Source organism: Crinia signifera, chromosome 2 (assembly GCF_055691185.1).
Source record: "Crinia signifera chromosome 2, ASM5569118v1, whole genome shotgun sequence".
In the NCBI taxonomy this organism is placed as follows: Eukaryota; Metazoa; Chordata; class Amphibia; order Anura; family Myobatrachidae; genus Crinia; species Crinia signifera.
This window is the reverse complement of record NC_139218.1, coordinates 263,859,575-263,883,632: the sequence shown is the minus strand read 5'-3', so window position 1 is coordinate 263,883,632 and position 24,058 is coordinate 263,859,575. Positions and strand designations below refer to the sequence as shown.

General features: G+C 41.9%; 1 protein-coding gene across 4 annotated transcripts in view; it reads right to left on the bottom strand.

The window, feature by feature from the left end:
- Window positions 1-337: 337 nt before the first annotated feature.
- LONRF2 (LON peptidase N-terminal domain and ring finger 2) overlaps window positions 338-24,058 on the bottom strand; it is a 71,963-nt gene continuing 48,242 nt past the window's right edge. For all 4 annotated transcript variants that reach the window (XM_083168500.1, XM_083168502.1, XM_083168504.1 and 1 more), the window contains 7 exons: window positions 20,544-20,646; window positions 18,467-18,581; window positions 17,237-17,358; window positions 16,249-16,407; window positions 14,879-15,041; window positions 7,791-7,940; window positions 338-6,211 (listed from right to left, as the gene is read on the bottom strand). In XM_083168500.1, the coding sequence (XP_083024626.1) occupies window positions 6,053-6,211; window positions 7,791-7,940; window positions 14,879-15,041; window positions 16,249-16,407; window positions 17,237-17,358; window positions 18,467-18,581; window positions 20,544-20,646 (971 nt within the window). In that variant the 3' untranslated portion in view covers window positions 338-6,052. The remainder of the gene's footprint in view (window positions 6,212-7,790; window positions 7,941-14,878; window positions 15,042-16,248; window positions 16,408-17,236; window positions 17,359-18,466; window positions 18,582-20,543; window positions 20,647-24,058) is intronic.

Sequence of the window (24,058 nt, the reverse complement as noted above, 5' to 3'; positions counted from 1 at the left end):
TGTTACTAGCATAGCACCTAATATGAGGTGGGACATGTGTGGTCCATGTTACTGGCACAGTATAATACCCTGACATGAGATGGTGAATGTGTGGTCCTTGTTACTGGCACAGAGATGGTGAATGTGTGGTTCTTGCTTCTGGGACAGTATAATACAATACAAGAGGGTTCTGTTTACAGAAGTGATGTTTGAGATGCCACATTTGTCTATCACTATCAAGAGCAAGTTTAATAAATGTTAATGAAATGCACAAATAACCTGTTTACACTATCATGTACAGAATAACATACATTCTGTTTTAAGCAAATAAAAAAAACTTTGAGGTTCCTCGTAATGGTTTTATTAATATTTCCTGCAGAAAAATAAATAGCAGACTGGGGAAAGTCAGCGTTTCAGTGAAACCATCAAGTTAGCTATGGTTTATCACAGATAAAAAGTCCCAATTTTCTTGAAGTATTGTATGGTTATACAGTGTTAATATACTGCAGGGCCAAAATAATAAAAAAAACAATCTCCTTTCATAGTTACATCGTTCTTTCTGGCAAATATCAGAGACAATGTTTTAATAACACAAAAAAAAAATACAGTTCTGTAGATGAGAAAACATTTATGTTGGAACATGCAAAAACAGATATTAAATGTGCCCCCCTTTTCAAATAAAACAGTGACCTATACGGCTTTTATATTATTATGAGTTACCTAATAGAATTGTGTCATTTATAGTATTTATTTTGAAGATCACATAGTGATTAAGTGAACTAATACCGCTTTTCCACAAAATCCCAGATAACACTCAGCATTTTTCAACCAGGATTTTACTGGGTCGAACGCGGCATGACCTCGTTTCCACAGCATCGTAGTCCTGGGTTTTTCCCGGGTTGCTTCCATTTCCACTGAACTTTGTAAAACCCAGGTAAGGCCAGCAAAACCAATGGATGTAATTAAAAATGGCCTTTATTATGCAACCAGAGCCCTGGGATGACCAATTAGCGGTGTTTGGATGCACCCGTGTACAAAAATCTACGTAAGAGCCATGTCCAATGCTCGTCACCATGTTTTACCCGCTAAGATGTTTTCATTGTAGCGGTTTCCACTGACACGATTCCTGTGTCGACCCAGCAAAAACCCAGGTTTTTAGGCTGGTGGAAAAGGGGTACATGCTCAATCAGATCGGATGGCAGCAGAAACAAAATTAAAACAAAAAACAAACTTGGGGGCATACGGTATGTTCTAGGGTATGAGTTTGTGGGAGACCAGCTGATCTTGGAAGTTTTTTTAAAGAGACAGCCATTTTCAAGGCAAAAGCATGCCTTTGTAACTGATTACGGCTTTAAAAAAATATCCATCATTTGACACCCTGAACCTCCAGCAAATTCATACTCTATTAAATATGCCCCTTTGTATTAATTTGTTCTGTAGTCATTTAGATTTCATTTGGTCATTGTAGTCATTTAGATTTCCAACTCACATTAGTAAACTACTATACCATTGTGTGGTTTTACAGGAAATGGAGGCGAAAAATCTTTACTTTTCTGGTTTATGTGGGGGCAAATGGGGATTCACCCTATTTAATAGGACGGCCGTTTTTTCGGGGGACAAAAACCACCTGGATTAACAAATTAGCCACCGATCCAAAGTTTTTTGCCTCTTTGCCAACGAAATTGCAGCCGTTTTCAGCACTTTTTCATCAATGTCCTTTCGCTGAAAAAAGAGATTGCTGAGAAATGCCTTCAGAATTGGCAAAAAAATGCCACAACTGAGAAGTCGGGGATCGAATCAGTGCTATTTACTAAAATTATCCAGAGGTGCAAATCTGCACTAAAATAATAGCTTCCAACTAGCAATTTTTTATTAGGATTAAGTTTTTAACACAATTAGGTTATTATGCTTTACAAATCATTTGAAAAGATAGAAAAAAGATATCTATAAAAGATCAAAGCCTCAGACTGAGCGCTGTTATACAGATCACAGAAATCCATGATCTGATCTGGGATGATTTATGTTAGGAGGTGCATAATTTCTAATAACCGACACCTTTTACAAATGACCACTGCAGTGATGACATCAGACCTCAGTGTATATCAGCATCACTTCATTAACATTGTATTTTATTGTTACAATGTGCCTCCTCTTTCAGTATGTAGGGTAGTACCATCATATAAACACTGTATCTGTCAAATATTCAGTGTAGCAGATGATTTATCTCTTGCAGAAGACAACATATAAAAGTCAAGAAACACTGCAAAAAACTAGACTAATACATTCATTGTATAGGTCATTGTACACAATATGTAAAACAGTATGACAGTATTTTTCATCAAAGCTTTTGCATAATTGTTCAGCTGGTATTTTATTTTCATCACATTCTAAAGATGTAAATGCTTGCATACGTCAATCCAGGTTCCCTTAGTACACATAACATTTTGCTGGAAAACACATTCAAAGACATGCTATCATTTATATGCCACATTATCTCACACTCATATATCCCCTTATCCTTAATCTATGGACACACTGAGCAACAGCCACATAATTCAAGAGCAAGGAAGGGTATTCCTTGGGGCATCTGTCCTCAAGGATAGTGGCTCTAGAGCAGGGGTGGCCAAACTGTTCCTCAAGATCTACTAAGGGTCCACAATTTCCAGATCACCTAGCTGGTGCACAGCTGTAGTCATTACTAACTGTCACATTTTCAAACCTGCTGCATTCATTCCTACTATAGATCCACAGGTTGCCTGACAAACATGAGCATTTGGTAGATCTTGAGGACAGGTTTGGTCACACCTGCTCTAGCGCTTCTTGGGAGGCAAACAGAGAATGCTGCCTGGCCACTCTAATTTGGGATAATTTCCCCCCCCCTTCAATTTATTGCTGTGAATGGGTGGGTAGTTGCCTTCCCCGGGGCCTATAATGCTGTTACAATGGCCCTGGTGCCACTATGGTGTTAATTTAACCTGTGCGTTACACAAAGCCACAAGATGTTGGTGATTAATCAGCCAGACATAAAAGTGATAATTTTTTCAAAGGCGCTAGTGTTGCCTTAAGCAACTGTGGCTTTAACTCTAGTGACTAATCTGACAAAATCTTGCGGCTGTCCACAACTGGCAGACTATCACTTATAGCCCCATGGTTCTTTTTATATTTAAAGTTCTTATGTTGAAGTCAATCTTGTTCCATTATTAAGTCAAAATGTAGTCTTTAGGGATATATAGACAGCACACTTCTACATAACTACAATGGCTTCTCCTTCATTTCTAAGCATGCGGCATGGAAGACATGTAAATATGACTTGTAGTGGTAGCCAGCCATCAGTAATGAATTCCATTGTGATTGTGAACATTTGATTGCAGCAAGAGTGGAAATAAAACCAACCACATAGCATGCAGATCTGCAGTACAGTATGTACTGTAGTTACTAAACTCTTCTCTCAGCATGTATGGCTTAGTACAGAACACACAAGTGTATATGTATATAAATATATATATATATATATATATATATATATATATATATATATATATCTATCTCTTTCCTACAGACATGGATGGAGGCTTAAACATTAAACATCTTTGGCGCAGGCACAAAGTTTTGTAAAATGCTGGTTTTGATAAAGTACTTGAAGATTTTTTCAGTTCAATTGTAATATAAAATTTTAAATTAAAAGAAAAAAAAGCTATTCAATGTCTAGAACAAGAAGAAAATGAACACTTATAGGCTTCATTTGTACAATGGAGTAAGACATAAAAGTGCTGCAAAAGCTTTTATTGGTCTAGTCAGAGTTAATGCAGCATACGTCAGAATTACATGCTCTGGTTTACATGTAGTCAGGGGGGGAGAGCAGGTACTAATTACCTGGGCTTGCTGGAGGGACTCGGCGGGGGCCCTGGTCCGACCCCCCCTCGACTTTAGAGTGTTTATCCCCCCCCCCCCTAATTGTTTTGAGGGTGTGGCCCAATCACAGGAGGTGGTCACGCCTCCCGCAATTAGGCCACCCCTACATTTTTTCTACCAGGGCCTGGCTTACCTCTTGACGGCCCTGCATGTAGTGTACAGATCAAGGGAATGTCCACCTTTGAGGGGTTCAACAGAAATTGGGGCAACATATTTCAGGTGTATGCCATGTGACACTTGGTCCATGCATTATCCTTATGGTGAATCAATCACATATCCCAGGCGGAAAGATAACCTATGGCTGTTTCATTAATTCCAGCATGCAACTACCACCATAATTGCTACGTAGACTGTATGAGTAGATGTACACTCACTTTATGATGGACTCTGAGGTAAGAAGGGACCCTTGTGCTGCATAGTATCCAGGACTATATAGCAGAATCCCAAACTACTCCATTAGTAATAAGGAAGAAGGGGCCCACCTTTATAGAGATTAAGCTAACAACTGTTCCTTATTTTCCATGTATACAGTAGCTGATTGGAGGTCCTGGACATTGGAAGTGCTTTGCCAAATTAAAGGCTGGAAGGCCTATTCAGTCATGTGCTTCCACTCATTTGGTATCATCTTCTTTAATCAACTGAGTCCACCTCAGCACCTATTAATTACAGCCTCACTTGCTGTGCACGGCTTTTTTGTTCCTAAAGGTCCCCAATAACATTAGGTCCAAAATCTCTATAGTCAGCTTGGACACAGGGCATCCATTTCTTGCTATGGGTAATCATCCTATTGAAGAAGAGGGAGAGATCAAACTAATAACCAGCAGGAATAATCTACCAAGCGGTCATTGTTGTAACTGATTAGATTTACATGCATAGTAATTGTTCCAAGCAGAAACAGTATCACTGGAACCATAATGCTCAATCATTCAGGACAATGTACACTAGTCAGAGATGTTTCTATGGCGTATATCATTGGTAAATAATGAGAATCTGCAATTGAGTGACACCTTATCAGAACATGCATTATGGTCCCTTTTAGCATGCACTGCTTTAAATACCTTTTTCCCATAAAGTAATAGCGGTAATACTTTTGAGCACAATGAAAGGAAGATGCCCTCAGTGTACATACGATTGAAACAATGTGCTGGCTTAGTCTGCACTGGAACAGACTGCTCATTTGTTCAAAAACCCATTTATGTCTCATAAATCCTACTAATGTGCCATATTTTATATAAACGTAAAAAGGATGCACTAGAGTGCAATTTGCTAGTATATAAGCATTGACTATGAAATTATATACCAGAGTGAAAGGATATAGGGGTGTATTGGGTTCACTTGGCAAAGACTGTCATATTTCCTGTTAGTTGCTGTAGGTATATATGTGCATTGCTGACACTATGGGTGGTATTCAATTGTTACATCATGCCCAATTTCCCATCTAAAATGATGGGAGATTGTAGGATGATATACAATTGATCTACATTTTTTTTGCGCCTATGGTGCTCATTATTATCAGGTTTTGCTCCAGTTTAACGCATTTCAGCTCACCACGCCCAGGGATAGGGAGCTGAAATGCTGGTGAAAAACAATTGAATACCGCCCTATGATTATATGGCAATATACACACATACAGGTTTGATCTCTCCCACCTTCAAATATATACGGACTCCTCTGTTATTAAACACACATAGGAAATATATATATATATATATATATATATATGGTATCAAAATAAGGTACTCCAGGGGGTTTATTTGCTAAAGCTGGTGTTGCTGCCCATCGCAACCAGATTCCAGCTTTCTTTGCTCTATTTGCATCATAGAAAATGACCAAATGGTTGCTATGGGAAGTTCTTCCGCATGTCTGTTTTAGAAGCTTTGGTAAATCTAACCCCAGATGATTAATTACCTGCAAATGATCTACTGGTAATGAAGCACTGGCAGAGAGCTGGGAAGCTAGATATAAAACAGGTAGAAATGTTGTTCATTCATGGACACTGCATGGTAAGTTCACAGAAAGAGATAAACAATGAATGTCAAAAAGTGTCTCTAAGTGCAATGGAAAAGTCTTTTCTTTAAAAAAAAAAAAGTATCGGATTCCTCCACTTCTGCCAAAAATAAGAACACAATATATAAGTCACAGCACTAGAGGTAAACCTCTGTCATCTGGGTCTTTTACGGGTGACAAATAATAAGACGCGTCTAATAGCGTGCAGGCGATCTTTCAAAGAGGTCATGGCCAAGATGGTTAGCTGTGCTTTGTTCTCCAGTGGCAGCACCGCCAGCATCCACCAACACCAGGCAGGACCACTTGAGTTACTCTAAAAGAGAAAAGAAAAAGCAAACGTCAACACCTTGCTCCCTTTGCGAAATAAGTAAAGCATTACAATGTGCTATAAAAGGCCCATACACACTGGGTGATTTGGAGCTGAAAGCAGCTCACTTTTACCGTTTGAGCTGCTTTCAGTTCAAAAGCCTCTCAGTGTGTATGGGCTGACGATGAGCGCTGATGTCCGCTCCCATTTCATGTCAACCGCCACTGCTCATCTGCTGGTTTTACCACCTGAGTGGACGCTTTCCCCACGTAAATCGCTAAGTGTATGCACTGAGCAATTGTCAGCCCAGCGATTTTTGCCATCATCGCTGACCATACGCTCTGGGCAAAACCACCCAGTGAGTATGCACCTTTACTTCTACAGACCTGAAGTCTGAGATATTGAGGATATGCTTATGGCTCTAGACACAATGGGGCAGAAGCACTAAGGGCCAGATTCTCTAAGCTTCAAAAGTGATAAAATAGAGAGTGATAAACAGTCAGCCAATCAGCTCCTGCCTGACATTTTTCAAACACAGTCTGTGGCATGACAGGTAGGAGCTGATTGGCTGGCTGTTTATCACTCTCTATTTTATCACTTTTGAAGCTTAGAGAATCTGGCCCTAAGCCTTTGAGAGTGATAAAATGGAGAGAAAAACTTCCAACCAATCAGCTTGTGTCATATTTCATACACAGCCTGCAACATGACAGTCAGGAGCTGATTTGCTGATACTTGAACTCTCTCCACGTTTTCTCTTTCCGGGGCTTAATACATCTCCCCAAAGTTTTAGCTCATTTAAAACTAATTCAAAACATACAAATCAAATAAATATTATTAAATAAATCAAAAGTAAAAAGCAAAATCAAACTTATATATCAAATTATATTTAGAAACTGATACCACCCTAGCACACCTGGAAAGGTGAGCCTATCAATACAGATGATATTGACAATCATCTGTATATCAAAATATTGTAATAAATCAGATCACTGATGGTCTGTGGAACAAGGTCATCCTACCATCCAAGGTTGTCACACAGCTGAACCCTTGTATCATGATTATTATTTTGGCTAATAGAGGACAGCTCTGTGCTTTACGTTCGTCTTGAGAATGGGAGGATCGCATGCAGGAAGAAAAGACAAAAGCTCTGTGAAGTGCTAGAATATATGAGATCTTGAGGTCAGTTACACACAGGAGGGAGAGCGGTGCTCCTTGGAAAAAGATAAAGTAAAGGATGAAGGAATTGTTTTAATAGGAGATTCAATATAAAAGGAATGGTGTATATGAAAAATCGCAATGGTGATGTGGTGTTGGTATGGAGCATGAATAGTAGAAACATTTGACTTGACATGTGTTAGTTTGGCTTACTCAGTGGGGCCCTAACTAGCTGTATTGGGCACATAAATAGTATAATACAGTGTATACGGAGGTAGGTTATGAGTCTGGAGAAGGCAAAGCTATTCAATTTGGGTGATTAGAAGTCTATTGAAAAAAAATACAGACTAAACTTGTTCTGTACAGAACCTAAACTCAACACAGCACATTGCTACATATGGAGCAGTCTAGTTAAACACGGTTTACTGACCTGTAAATCGGATTCTTTGCTTGGCATATGCCCAAAATGGTTAAGAATTTGTGTTTTAAGGTTGTCCTTAAGAGAAGTAAACCAGGCCAATGCTTGGTCATATACAGAGTTGTGTAATAGAAGCAGCTCTTCATATTCGTGGCCTTCCACCTGAGGAACAAAATAAAACCGTTTACCACATTTTCTAACAAAGGATACCAATGAAAAACCAAAACTATAAAATATAAGATACAAAGGTATATTATATTTGTAAAAGGTAACAGTTTCAGACGAATGTTTTATTTTTCTGTGCTGGTGACATCAGGATCAGTAGAAAGGATCTTCTTAGTGCAGGCTAATGGCAGATGGGTTACATTGTGTAAATTATGTTTGTATGTGTGCTTGTTTCCATCAGGAAAGGATCGGATGGTCCATAATGCTGTGGAGTATACATTCCTGGCTTAGTTTGGGAGATTCCTTATAGCAAGGGAAATGATACCTGGCACTGAATGGCCCTCTTCACTCCATATTTTATTTTCAAATAATGCATTACTAAAGTAATATTAATATTATTACATTGCTGTTGCAGGACCATTTCCAATCTCTATAAATGTGTTACTGGAAATGGCTGCAAATGTAACAATTTGTAAGAAGGTAAATCTATGGTCTGTCCATGTCTGAGCTTACAAGGTGTTTAATGGTTTGTGTCACAGTTGCCTTCTTCCAACCCTATCAAGCATATATAGCATATACCAGAACAACATCTGAGACAGTTGATTGCACCAGCTTCAACCACACAGCGGATTAGTTACTATCCAGATATCGCTAGGCTCCTGCCACTGTGCATACAGAAGGTCTTGGTACACATGATGGTTCAATGCTCTATCAAGTGACTTTTAGAATGTCTTTCTGATTTGTTTTTTTCCTTGCCTGTATCTGCATGGACTTGGGATTTAACAGTTTTAACCCCTTCCTGACAGAGCCAGTTTTTGCGTTCCTGACAGAGCCCTTTTTTTCAAATCTGACATGTATCACTTAAGTGGGGATAACTTTTTTTTGCTTTTACTTATCCCAGTGATTTTGAGATTGTTTTTTCGTGACACATTGTACTTCAAATTAGTGGTAAATTTGGGTCGATACAGTCTGTGTTTTTTTGTGAAAAATACCAAAATGTCGTAAAAAAATGGAAAATTTAGCAATTTGCAAAATGTTAAATTTTCTGCTTGTGAGACAAATAATCATACCACTCAAAATAGTTAATAACTAACATAGACCATATGTCTACTTTATGTTTCCATCATTATTTCAACTTCCTTTTCATTTGTTTGGACACTAGGAGGCTTACAATATGAATAGCAAATTCTCAAATTTTCAAGAAAATTTCAAACACTGATTTTTTTAGGGACCAGTTCAGTTCTGATGTGACTTTGAGGGACTTGTATGTGAGACACCCCCATAAATGATGCCATTTCAAAAACTGCACCCCTCACAGTATTCAAAACAGCATTTTGGAAGTTTGTTAACCCTTTAGGTGTTTCACAGGAATTAAAACAAAGTGTAGGTGAAATTTCAAAATTTCATTTTTTTTGCAGATTTGCAATTTTAATACATTTTTCTAAGGAACACAGTACATTTTACTAGAGAAATGTGACTAAAAATTGATTCCCCCAATTCTTTTGTTTTCATAAATATCCTATATGTGGCCCTAGTGTGCACGTTGACCAAACCACAGGCTTCATAATAGAAGGAGCACCTACTTGATTTTGGAGCCTCCTTTTTATGAGATTATTTTTTAGGCACCATGTAGGTTTCTAGGCACCATAAGATGCTAAAATTTAGGAACCCCCCCACAAGTGACCCCATTTTGCAAACTACACCCCTCAGGGAATTCATCTAGGGGTATAGTGTACATTTCAAACCCCCAGGGGTTTCACCAATTTTGATACAACTGGGCAGTGAAAATGAAAAATTACATTTTTTTACACAAAAATGCAGTTCTGGCTCAAAATTTTTCATTTTCAGAAGGTATGAAGGAGAAAAAGCACCCCAAAATCTGTGCCCCAATTTCTCCCGAGTACGGCAATGCCTCACATGTGACCAAAAAATACCATTTGGGTGCATGGCAGGACTCAGAAAGGAAGGAGTGATTTTTGGATTTTGCAGCTCAGATTCTGGTGGAATGTTGGTGGGTGCTATGTTGCATTAGCAAGACCCCCCAAGCACCAATACAGTGGAACCCCCCCACAAGTGACCCCATTTTGCAAACTACACCCCTCAGGGAATTAATCTAGGGGTATAGTGTACATTTCAAACCCCCAGGGGTTTCACCAATTTTGATACAACTGGGCAGTGAAAATGAAAAATTACATTTTTTTACACAAAAATGCAGTTCTGGCTCAAAATTTTTCATTTTCAGAAGGTATGAAGGAGAAAAAGCACCCCAAAATCTGTGCCCCAATTTCTCCCGAGTACGGCAATGCCTCACATGTGACCAAAAAATACCATTTGGGTGCATGGCAGGACTCAGAAGGGAAGGAGTGATTTTTGGATTTTGCAGCTCAGATTCTGGTGGAATTTTGGTGGGTGCTATGTCGCATTAGCAAGACCCCCCAAGCACCAATACAGTGGAACCCCCCCACAAGTGACCCCATTTTGCAAACTACACCCCTCAGGGAATTCATCTAGGGGTATAGTGTGCATTTCAAACCCCCAGGGGTTTCACCAATTTTGATGCAACTGGGCAGTGAAAATGAAAAATTACATTTTTTTACACAAAAATGCAGTTCTGGCTCAAAAAATTTTATTTTCAGAAGGTATGAAGGAGAAAAAGCACCCCAAAATCTGTGCCCCAATTTCTCCCGAGTACGGCAATGCCTCACATGTGACCAAAAAATACCAGTTGCATGGCAGGACTCAGAAGGGAAGGAGTGATTTGGGGATTTTGCGGCTCAGATTCTGGTGGAATGAATGGTGGGTGCTATGTGGCATTAGCAAGACCCCCGAAGCACGGTGAAATTATGAACCTAATAATCCATAGATGTGTGGTATAATTTAAAACACTCCTTTATACATAGGCCGGGTTTGTCGGGGCAAGTGTCACACTGGAAAATAGTTTGCTTTCTTATTCCCTTTTTATAGCAAACTTTGCACCTTTTCTGTGTCCTGCCCTTTTTTCCAGTGGAGGGGATTTCATCAGGAAAATGCTGCCCTGGTACAATACGGGGGCCAGTACTAGAAGTACTGGGGCCCTCTGCCTGCTGGTTCCCAAATATTAGGCCCTTTATGACTTCCTCTTGAAAGTGCATAAATGTCCCCCTCTGGCCGGTAGAACGGAATAGCACGTAAGCGTTATACAGTGCCATCTGGATGATATACACGGCCAGCTTCTTGTACCAGATTTTTGTTTTCCGCAGGGCACTGTACGGCTTCAGTACCTGATCTGAAAGATCCACTCCGCCCATGTACCTATTGTAATCCAGGATACAATTAGGTTTTGAGGTGTGGGTACTGGTACCTCGTACAGGGACGGAGGTGGTACTGTCTCCGTGAATTGTTGTCAGTATAAGGACATCCCTCTTGTCCTTATATTTGACCAACAACATATTTTCGGTGGATTGTGCCCTGCTTTCACCCCTTCTCATTACTTGGGCAATGTGCGTTTTTGGGAGGCCTCTTTGGTTCTTGCGCACAGTACCGCAAGCTGCTGTACCTCTTGAACCAAGGGCCTTAAACAGGGGGATGCTAGTGTAAAAGTTATCCACATAGAGGTGATAACCTTTATCCAGGAAGGGGTGCACTAAATCCCAGACAATTTTTCCACTAACACCTACGAGGGAGGGGGGGCATTCTGGCGGTTCAATTCTTGAATCCTTCCCTTCATATACCCTAAACCTGTGAGTGTACCCTGAGGTGCTTTCACACAGCTTATACATTTTTATGCCATACCTTGCCCTCTTACTGGGAAGGTACTGGCGGAATTTAACCCTTCCTTTAAAATGTATAAGGGACTCGTCTATGCAAATGAATTTATCTGGGATGTACATCTCTTCAAATTTGGCACTGAAATGATCAATGACCGGCCTGACTTTGAATAGCCGGTCAAAGGTGGGATCATCTCTGGGTGGGCACTGTGCATTATCGTTGTAATGCAAAAATTTAAGGATCGTCTCAAATCGAGCCCGGGGCATGGCCATACGGTAAAATGGGGTGCTGTACAGAACATCTGTACTCCAATATTGCCTAATTTCTGGCTTTTTTACTATGCCCATATGAAACACCAGACCCCAAAACGTCATCATCTCTACTGCATCTACAGGGGTCCACCTAGCAAATGATGACGTGGGGTTTTGAGCAATAAACTGCTGGGCATATAAATTAGTTTGGTCCACCATTAAATTTATAAAATCAACAGAGAAAAATAATTTGAAAAAGTCAATTTCTCTGAGACCTGTGGAATCAAATTGGATTCCTGGCATGGCCAAAAACTCAGGAACCTGGGGCTCAAAATTGTCTGGTGGTGGGGTCCATACGAGATCAATTATTGGGGGGGGGGTCTCAGCTGCTCTACGGGGGCGTCTTTGAGGGGGTCCCTCATCACCAGAGGAGGAAGAGGAGCTTAAGACGAATCCTTCAAATTCCCCGCTTGCATCACTGGCTGTGTCAGAGTCAGAGGCAAGCATGGCATATGCCTCCTCCGCTGAATACATTCTTCTGGATGACTGGGATGACATTTGGGATGACATTTGGGATGCCATTTTTATTTTTGTGTTACTGGTAGTGAAATGTTTCAACACGTGTATAGTGTAGGGGGGGGGGGGGGTACAAACTTTATTTCAACCCGGGGGGTATGTAGTGTGTATGTAGTGCAGAAAAAAAAAATACTTTATACAAAAAAAAAAAAATTGAAGGGGTTAAAAAAAATAAAAATTGAAGGGGTTAAAAAAAAAAAAAATTGAAGGTGTTAAAAAAAAAAAAAAGGTCCTGCGCCAAAAATTGAGCACAGATGTTGGTCAGTAACGTCCGTCACTGAACAGCGCTCAAAGGCAACAGGAATTTGATCAAAAAAAATAGATCAACCCTGTGCCGAAAAAGCTGATCAGTGATGTACGTCACTGATCAGCGCACAGTGGCCACAGGACACCCACAAAATCACAGTGTGTGTAAAAAAAAAATTAAAAAAAGGCCCCACAGCACCCACAAAAAAAAAAAAAAGGTGATCAGTGATGCGACACTGATTACCAGTGAGGGGCAGCAGGTGCACAACCTTTGGTGCAACTGACAGTGCAACTGGCAGCAACTGACAGGTATATATATAAAAAAAAAAAAACCTCTGCACCCCCAAAAAGGTGCTGATCACCTCAGATATAGTGATCAGCACAAAAGGCGGGGGCAGCAGACACAAAATTTAGCACTCTCTATCACTCTCTGTCACTATCTCTCTCTATCTCTCTCTATCTCACTATCTATCACTATCTATCACTCTATGACACTGCAGCAGCAGCACTGACAGTTATATATATGAAAAATAACCCCTGCACCCCCAAAAAGTTGCTGGGGGTGCACAAAAGGCAGACACAAAATATAGCAGTCTCTATCACTCTCTGTCACTATCTCTCTCTATCTCTCTATCTCTCACTATCTATCACTCTATGACACTGCAGCAGCAGCACTGACAGGTATATATATATATATATAAAAAAAAACCTGCGCCCCCAAAAAGTTGCTGATCAGTTAATTTATACTGATCAGCACAAAAGGGGGGGCAGCAGTCAGTTATATAAAAAATATATAGCACAATCTGTCACTATCTCTCTATCTCTCTCTCTCTAGCTCTCTCTATCTCTCTATCTATAACTATATCACACTGCAGCAGCACAAAATATAGCACTCTCTGACACTATCTCTCTCTATCTCTATCTATCTCTCTCTATCTAACGCTATTACACTGCAGCAGCACAAGTTCACAACACAGGAAGTCACAAGTAGTAACAGGATCCAGGAAGCATCCAGCACACTACAAGCAGTGATGAAGCAGTGATCAGGTAAGTATTTTGCTCGGTTCAGGTCAGTATACTGCGGCAGCTAGGCACGGTGACCGCACTGCACGCAATTCCAGACCGGAATGGCGTCTGCAGTGCAGTCACCGTTAGTTTAAATCCCCCTCCTTGGCTGTGATTGGTCCGTCGGTCCGACGAACCAATCATGGCCTTTGGGGGCGGGCGGGGTGAGGTGGGGTGACACCAGTGTCACCCTTACACCCCGCGGTGATTGGTGCTGTACTTTACAGCACCAATCACCTCCGATCGCGTGTCACCGGCGAACGTTATTCGCCGGTGACACAGAAAACGCTGTGAATGGCTGTTCACACTGAACAGCCAATCACAGCGATCGCCGACGGGGGGGCGGCATCGCAGCCCCCCCTGGGCATGCAGGGACATGTCTGCTGTCAGGGAGACGCGGTGACAGTTACAAGCCATGACGTACATTTACGCCATGTGTCGGGAAGTACTTCCCGACCATGACGTAAATGTACGTCAAATGTCGGGAAGGGGTTAAAAATGTAAAGCTGGCCATACATCAGAAAGATCGATCTTAAGATCGATTGCGCTCATGATTGTGTACAATTTCCCTTAAAATCCCCGGCAGTCCTTGGTGGTTTTTGGACACACAATCGATCATACAATCAATCATACAATCCATCTACTGCATGATTGTGTACACAAGATGTGCACACAATCTGCATACAATCCATCTTACAATCAGTTGAGATTGTATGATTGGGTACAATATCTTTCTGATGTATGGCCACCTTAAGAGCAGGTTATGGTTTAAATTAGAGATGTGCGGATTCGGTTTTTAACCGTATTTACCTGGATCTCAAAGCAGGATCTTATTGGCTATCCAAAACATGTGACAGCTGATAGCCAATCAGAAAAATCAAGAATATTCAGCGATAAGAGCTGAGTAAATCCGAACCTGCACAGCTCTAGTTTAAATAGATACAGTATGTATTAAAAGTGTTTTTCTTTTGGGGACCTCTAGAGAAAAAATATAATTTATGTTTTCTCAATGGTTGTATAACCAAAATATTTCCATTATTTGTTAATTACCTTTTTGTCTTCCAAATATTCAATGTTTGCAGTGTTGTAACCATCCCTCTGTCCATGGCTCAAGACCTTAAATCTATTCAGACCAATGGTATCAACCACTGAACGGCCATCTGGGAAGAACTTCACGTCTCTGACCTGTAACATACAGCCATAGTCCGCAAACCTGAAATAATAGTAAAGAAAAAAAAACAACCTTTAGGACTATTAACAATTATAAACATTTACAAACATCTTATATTAGGCTAAAGGGTCATTCCATGAAAATGTCTTTTTCATGTAACATTTGCATCAAAAATAAAGCATATCATGCACCACATTTACTTCGCTCAAAACATTTAAACCACATGCACAAAAATATATATTTCACATGATCTTTTTAGTCAAAATGTAACATTTGTTATCATGGAATGACCCTAAAATACTAGTTCAATAATATCTCAAATGGGTTTTAAAGGTCCCCCCCCCCCCCTAAACAATCAGTTTTTTCTATGCAGTAACATAGAAATCTTTGCAGTGAATTATATCTATGAATGATCTTCAACCATGTCATAACAAATGCAGTATTAGCCAAGAAGAATGCTGAAAATGCAACTTGTTCATGTCCTGACTAGTCACATGACATTTACTTTGAAAAACAAACAAAAAAAACCCCTGAAATGAGATACTGCAGTATGAGCCCTCATTCAGGAGCCTACCATGAGGGGGCATCACTGCACAGCAACTGAAAGTATTGCTGTTCCACGCACACAAGTGCAGTATTACAAGAATGACTACAGTTCAAATTAATGTAATGCGGGTAATACTAAAAGACAAGGGCAAAACTTTGGAGGCCCCATAGCAACATTTCTTAAGGTCCCATGTACCACCCAATGGCAGACAAACTCACACAGAAAGATAAATGAGACAGATAAGGAAGATAGGGACCCCTCAGCTGTAAATCCCATAGCAGCTGCAGCTATGGTTCGTTACCCCCTTGTCATAAGGTTCTCAAACATTTACTTTCCAATATATATATTTGACTGTTCCTTAAAGGCCAGAATGACATGGTATAGAGGTGCTGAATATATTATACCATATGAATGGATTTTCCAAATAAAAGGTGTTTCTGTAATGTGGAGCAAGAAGTCTACCATGAGGTAAAATTACCGTTAAGCATTACTTTCATCCTGTCCACCCATTTCCTGGCATTTCCATCCTCATTAAATTGTTAGTTTCAGTGATCTTAGGGGGAGTACCCTGTGATAAAATCTGTTGTATGGACAGGCAGCAACTGCTTAAAAGTGTAGTGATGTGTGTGCAGTAGGCATTATGAACTACTCCATGGTATGCACTGAAGTAATACACCCAGTCAAAACATATACTATACACACCCTTTTAATTCATCAGCAATGCACATTCCAAACTGTTTTGTTCCAGTCTCCATACTTCTTCTGATCATTAGGCGATAACGAGGCTCAAAGACATGCAGTGGGCAAGGAATTGTTGGGAAGGCCATGGTGCACACAAATATAGGAACATCCTTATTCAGGCTGTTTTGGGGAGATAAAAACAAACACTTGTCAATGGGATGGACGATGAAATGCATCTTAAACCTGTAAAGTTTATATATATATATATATATATATATATATATATACACACTAGGATTAACCTGTTGGTGTCCATCTTAACACTGCTTTGAAAACCATCCATGGTCTGGAGTTAAGCACACCTTCCCAGTAAGTGTGAGGTCATAAGACTGTCTTAACCCTTTGAGTGCCAATGTTACTGTAAGAGATGTGCAAAATATCCACTAAAAATGCCAGTGCCATAGTCAGGGAATATGAATCACTTTAGGGTACTTATATGTTAGTTGGGCACCCACCAAGCTATTTGCTTCGCTTTACGCGTCCCCTCGTGGGGCTCGCTATGCTCGCCACACTATATAAAGTCAACTCCATGCAGACATAGATAGTGGGGGTTATGAGCGTACTACTTATAGTGGGCGCCCAACTAACATATAAGTACCCACTTTAGTTATTACCGGCAACTGATCTGAAGTCAATTGATCCGATAGATAGATAGATAGATAGAGAGTATATGCTAATTTTATGCCTTAGGTAGGAGAGCTTTCCGTTCCCATAGCCAGAATATGCTCAAACTGCAGTATATAGATATATATAATAAGAATTAGCAGTCTGCAAGTAGCTGATAATGGTGCTACTGTCATCCAGAAGCCAAGTTATAAAATCAAACAATAAACTAAAAAAATAAATGAAATAAGAACCACAGTAAAAGTGGTAGCAAAGCTTTATGCATATGTAGGATCCATGCCACTGACATTCCCGCCACCCGCACACTGACAAGTTAAAGACTTACTTTGATAACTCCTTGATTTCCTCATCATACAGTTTCTTTCGTTCAGTTAGCTCTTCGGGGAGGAAACGCCTAATCAGTTCTTCTGTCAGAAGTGTCTTCTTATATGCTCTACTTGCAAGGTACTAGATGAAGAAACAGTCAGTTGAAATCCCCAAATAAAAGTTGTATTATTTTACAGGAATATAACAGAAATTAAAAGATTGTGGAATTCAAGAGACTGCGTAATTACAAGTTCAAATATATTTGTCAATAACTGGAGAGCACGCATCGTCTCAGCTTGATCTATGGCTGCTGATACTAGGCATGTCAAGGGGCTTTACTTTCCTTCAGTCATACCACTTCCATTGCGCTTCATGCGAGTCTGCTGTTTGTGTTTACTCTGCCTACCCCATGTACTTTTGTCAAGATAGGGTTGCATAAGTACTTTAAAATGGCAATTATTTATGAGTGAGGGTAAAGGGGTAATCGGCTACTGTACCAGTGAGTTTGCTACGGCTTTTTGTAAACAGGACAAAGCACACAACACAAACCTGAATAAAAAAAATACACGTATGTCTATTTCTTAAGAAGTACTAAACCTTGTAGGGGAACAATCTGTATATGGGTTGTACCATGACATTATTTACTAATGGCAACTGAACTACTTTCTTTGTGTCTGTAAATATTCAACCATTTGTACAGGAATAACTGTAGAACCCATACTACATAGACAAGATAGAATTCTCCCTCACTCTTATTATGGCTCCAACCTCCCTCACTACAGACATCCATTACCTCCATTATCCATATAAAGTTAGTATAAAACATGAATTCTCTCAGTAATATATATATATATATATATATAAAAAAAAAAAAAGACTTGTTATGATAATAAATGTGTCCTCTAAAATGTGTCTTCTAATACCCCTTTCAGATCTAAACCCCAGCTTTAACCAGTACTGGGCCCTGCACACAGAACATGAGTTGAAGTTGGGAGGTTTCAGTACTTGCTCCCATTCACTCCACGGTTATTACCTGGTTTTCCCTGTGTCTGGCTCACACTCATGAAACTGCTATTATCCAGGTATTGGGGTACTCTGGTAGTGACTGGGGATCATTTAAAGACTGTAGGGTATCTAGGGAAATGTAAGTGTCTTCAAATTTGGCAGCCATTCACGAGATAAGGGAGGTGGATGTGTGCAGTGTACAATCACTGACGGACAGACACCAGTGGATGGGTTACACGCTCACCTGTGACAAGTTTTCCTTGCAGAGTGGACAGTGCGGATTGTGGTCCAGACATCGCTCGAGACATTTGAGGCAGAATGTGTGCCCACATGGGGTGGCGACGGGCTCATAAAATAACCTGGAAAGATGTAGGAAAATACCATATTTAGTATAGTTACATAGCGGACGTCCTGACTCCTGTGACATTGGGAAATCACAACAAAACATCACAACGCTCACATTGTGAAAAGGAAGCAGGTAGGCACGTAGGCAGGTAATCAGTACATCATACAAATCTATGTACTGGGTAATCACATTGTCCCTGAAACCACTGTTAGATAAAATGCTGTTCCTGGACAGGAGCACGTTTGTTAACATGATACAAAAACATGAATGTCTCCCTTGGTTTACTGGGTATGGGTCGTTAAGTTGACAGTGTATATGTCGACAGTCAAAAGGTCGACCACTATTGGTCTACAGTAAAAAGCTGGACATCTCAAAAAGGTCGACATGCATTAGGTCGACGTGGTCAAAAAATAGACACAAGCAAAATGTCGACATGAAAAAGGTCAACATGGGAAAAGTTTGAAATGGGTTTTTCACGTTTTTTGGGGTGTCTATGATGACATAGGTCGACATGGACACTGTATAAGTGTACTGCTGCGCTCGGCACACTATTGTAACTCTCCATCTATGCCCACTGGGATGGTTAGGTATAAACAAGTTGGTTTAGAAAAAAAAAATCATGATAAAAAATTAATGTCAACCTCTTTACCATGTCAACCTTATTAATGTGTCGACCTTTTGACTGATGACCTAATACCCGCATCAGTGTTCGTAAAATTAAACAGTTTCACTTTTTATAAAACCCAAATTAGGCAACCATAAAACTAGTTGGAGACAGAACACAAAATAGCATGAGGGCTCACATCCATGGTGAGGCGTTACCTATCAGAGGGTGGCGCTGTTGTTTCAGTGATGGAGTTTAAGAATAGAGGCATCGGTTAATGGTTAGCATTACATAAATATAACCTGGCTCATTCTGGTGTAACACCTACTTATGATACTATGGATGCAGGCACCTTTTTCCTTCGGAATATCTCCGCCTTTTTTTTCTTTAGAGGATCTCGGACAATCAGATGGCTGCCTATAGTAGAAAGCAACCATTGTCTATTTGGGAATGTTCTGAAAAAACATTCTCAATAATATGATCTCTGTTTTAACCTAATTTCCTGAGCAATGTTCCAGGAGAGATCATCAGCTGGCACGGAATACTAACATCTTGTCTGACTCCTGCCTGTTTGTTGAACATGATTTATTTCTAATGTGCTCGACCCGGGCTATTAACAGCTGCAAAGCATGTGAGGTTCAGGGTCAGCTAGAGAAATCTGGGCCAGCTGATAATGAGGTTTAACCCCATGTACTTGGAGATAATGAGTGAGGTTCTTTGTTTTGCGCTTTCTCCTTGGTTATATTATGAATGTAGGGCTATGTGTATATAAACTACTCTGAGGGTGAAAAGTTGTAGCTACTGTATAAAATGTGTGCGCTCGCAATGTTTCTTTATGTGTGCAAGTGCAATCACTTTTTCACCAGGAGTATAGCATGTAGCAGCATATTACTAGGCTATTAGCACATTATTATTATTTATTTAAAGGTTACCTTATTTTCTCCAAAATATTATAGACAATATCTGATGTAGATCGTAGTATGTTACTATAGGGCCCACAAAGTTCTCGATAAAACCTTGGATGTGGGAAAAATCCAGAATGAATGTGTGAGACATGCAGTAAAGTACATTTTCCCCAAGCTGAAACATACTGCTAGCTGACATACTGTATTTGGCTGTGTGCAAATCACATTAGTACCGGTGACTTCTTATAGAGACAGCATTGTGTGTAAGCTACCGAATGCTACGTAATTTGCAGGTACAGTTCACACATACTTAAGGAGTTAGTAGGCATGAGATAGCAATATCTGTGTTACATGAATGCACTTTACACTGAAAGCTCTAGGCTGCTGCAACAAGAAAGATATTGGTGTAAAAATAAGTATTCAACACAAAAAAAGACATAGGCAGCAGGAGTTTTTGAAATCCTACCTCATACAGAGGGAACACTCAAAATCCGAGGCATCCACCAGAACTGTTGGGATCTCCCTCACTGTGGAGTGTGAGGCATGCTCTTCCTTCTGGGATTCAGCATCTGGGAATTAATAAGCATTATGTTGCATGTTAACAGGGATAATCACACGGTGGAAGCCCAATTACTAATGCAGGGAGTTATTGGGTAAAACTCATTGACAGGTACCATCACAGTTCAATAGTTATTGAAAATTATTGGATTACATCGTCTATTGCATGAGCAACTCCAACAGTATACCAGCTGTACTGCAGCATAAATGATGTCTCAGAATGGCTGGTCTAGGAGTAATAATAATATATAATAATAATTTTATTTATATAGCGCTCTTTCTCCAATAGGACTCAAGGAGTAACATGTCATTATGAATAGGCACCTTGTAACATTCACAAACAGCATTAAAAGTTTCTGAATATTTAACCTTTTGATAGCTCAAGCCTTGCTGTACAGTCCAGTACAAATTCTTATTCTACATTATAAGCTATTTCTCCTCAACAGGCAGAAGTACAGATTGGTGTACATCTCCTATATATTTGGCTACATCTGTCACTCAAAGTGTGTGTCTGTGTCTATAACGCTCTGTTCCTGGACTTTCCTCTTAATGTGTGATTGCCTTCATCTGTGCTGAACACCTTTCTGAGAAATTAACCTGTTTAAAACAGGTGATGGCAATCATACATTAAGGGGAACTCTAGAAACAGAGCATTGTGTCCCTCCTGGAGAGGGTCATGTTGGGAGGTATGTGACAGAGAACCAGCCCAGTGAGCCCACAGACAGTGCCAGACACCCGCTGCCTTCCCATGTTGCCCAGCACTGCTACTCCACAGCCACCAGGTGAGCGCCCCCCTCCCGCGATTTGCGGCAAAACCTCCCCCCCCCCGCGCCCCCCCCTCCCGCGATTCGCGGCAAAAACACCCGCTCCCCCGCGACCCCCCCTACCGTGATTCGCAGCAAAAACACCCCCGCGACCCCCCCTCCCACGATTCGCTGCAAAAAGAACCCCCCCACGACCCCTCCCGCAATTCGCGGCATAACCACCACCCCGCGACCCCCCCCTCCCGCGAATCGCGGCAAACCCTCCCCCGTGACCCCCCCCGATTCGCGGAAAAAACACCCCCCGCGACCTCCCTCCCGCGATTCGCGGCAAAAAGAACCCCCCCGCGACCCCCCCTTGCACGATTGGCGGCACCCCCCCTGCGACCCCCCTCCCGTGATTCGCGGCACCCCCCCCTGCAATTCGCAGCAGCCCCAGGATTAAATGGCACATGCAAAACACTGACATGGCTATGGTCGACAATGAAAAAGGTTGACATGAGTTTTTGAAGATTTATTTTAAATTTTTTTAATTTTTTCATATTCATTGTCATGTGGCGACATGGACACCAATGAAGTGGCACACTTATGTCAACATTTACATGTGTTGACCTTTCTGTGTTGATTTTTTCTTGTGGCGATTCGCGTCACACCCCCCCGCAACCCCCCCTCCCGCGATTCGCGGCACCCCCCGTGACCCCCCCACCTCCTGCAATTCGCGGCAACCCCCCACCGGAACCCCTGTGAACCCCGCCCTCCCGCGATTCGCGGCACCCACCCCCGCGACCCCCCCTCCCGCAATTCGCGGCACCCCCCCCCCGTGATTCGCGGCAGCTCCAGAATTAAATTGCACATGGAAAACACTGACATGGCTATGGTCGACAATGAAAAAGGTTGACATGAGTTTTTGAAGTTTTTTTGTCATTTTTTGAATATTTATATATTCATTCTCATGTGTCGACATGGACACCAATGAAGTGCCACACTTATGTCAACATTTACATGTGTTGACCTTTCTGTGTTGATTTTTTTCTTGTGGCGATTCGCGTCACACCCCCCGCAAACCCCCCTCCGGCGATTCGCGGCACCCCCCGCAACCCCCCCCCCCCTCCCGCAATTCGCGGCAACCCCCCACCGGAACCCCCATGAACCCCGCTCTCCCGCGATTCGCAGCACCCACCCCCCGCAACCCCCCCCTCCCGCAAATCGCGGCACCCCCCGCGATTCGCGGCAGCCCCAGGATTAAATGGCACATGGAAAACACTGACATGGCTATGGTCGACAATGAAAAAGGTTGACATGAGTTTTTGAAGTTTTTTTTTTCATTTTTTAAATATTTTCATATTCATTCTCATGTGTCGACATGGACACCAATGAAGTGCCACACTTATGTCAACATTTACATGTGTTGACCTTTCTGTGTTGATTTTTTCTTGTGGCGATTTGCATCACACCCCCCCCCACCCCCCCCCCACAACCCCCACTCCCGTGATTCACGGCACACACACACACACCTCCCCCGCGATTCTCGGCACCCCACCCTGTGACCCCCCCTCCCGTGATTCACGGCACACCCCGCGACCCCCCCTCCCATGATTCGCCGCAACCCCCGCCCCGTAACCCCCCCTCACGCGATTCGCGGCACCCACCCCCGCGACCCCCCCTCCCGCAATTTGCGGCACCCCCCCGCGATTCGCGGCAGCTCCAAAATTAAATTGCACATGGAAAACACTGACATGGCTATGGTCGACAATGAAAAAGGTTGACATGAGTTTTTGAAGTTTTTTTTTTCATTTTTTGAATGTTTTCATATTCAATCTCATGTGTCGACATGGACACCAATGAAGTGCCACACTTATGTCAACATTTACATGTGTTGACCTTTCTGTGTTGATTTTTTCTTGTGGCGATTCGCGTCACACCCCCCCACCCCCCCCGCAACCCCCACTCCCGCGATTCACGGCACACACACACCCCCCGCTTTTCTCGGCACCCCACCCCGTGAAACCCCCTCCCGTGATTCCCGGCACACCCCCCGCGACCCCCCCTACCATGATTCGCCGCAACCCCCGCCCCCGTAACCCCCCCTCCCGCGATTTGCGGCAACCCACCCCGCGACCCCCCTCCTGCGATTCTCTGCAATCCCTCCCCTCCCGCGATTCGCAGCATCCATCCCCCCACAACCCCCCCTCCTGCAATTCGCGGCACCCCCCGCAACCCCCCCTCCTGCAATTCGCGGCACCCTCCGCGACCCCCCCTCCCGCGATTCGCGGACACCTAAGTTGCAATACAGGGCATCTTTCATACAATTCTAACCATATTTCTGATATACAAACGTTCACAAATTAAGGGGGCGCAGCCCCTTACGACGGTGTGAAGAGCGCCCGTAGGGCGCGATGAATCACCTAGTTCAAAAATATCTTCCTTAAAGGGTGTACACATGGTGTCATGTACTTTCTATTCAATCCCGAATTGGGATATAATGGCACAGTGTTGTATACACAGTAGATTTAGACCAGTGGTGGCCAACTCCAGTCCACGAGAGCTACCAACAGTTTTCCAGCTCACCTCACCAGGTGCACTCATTACTGACAGACACATCTTAAAAGATCCACAGGTGGAGCTAAATACTTAATTTGTGATTCTGTGAGGAGATCTGGAA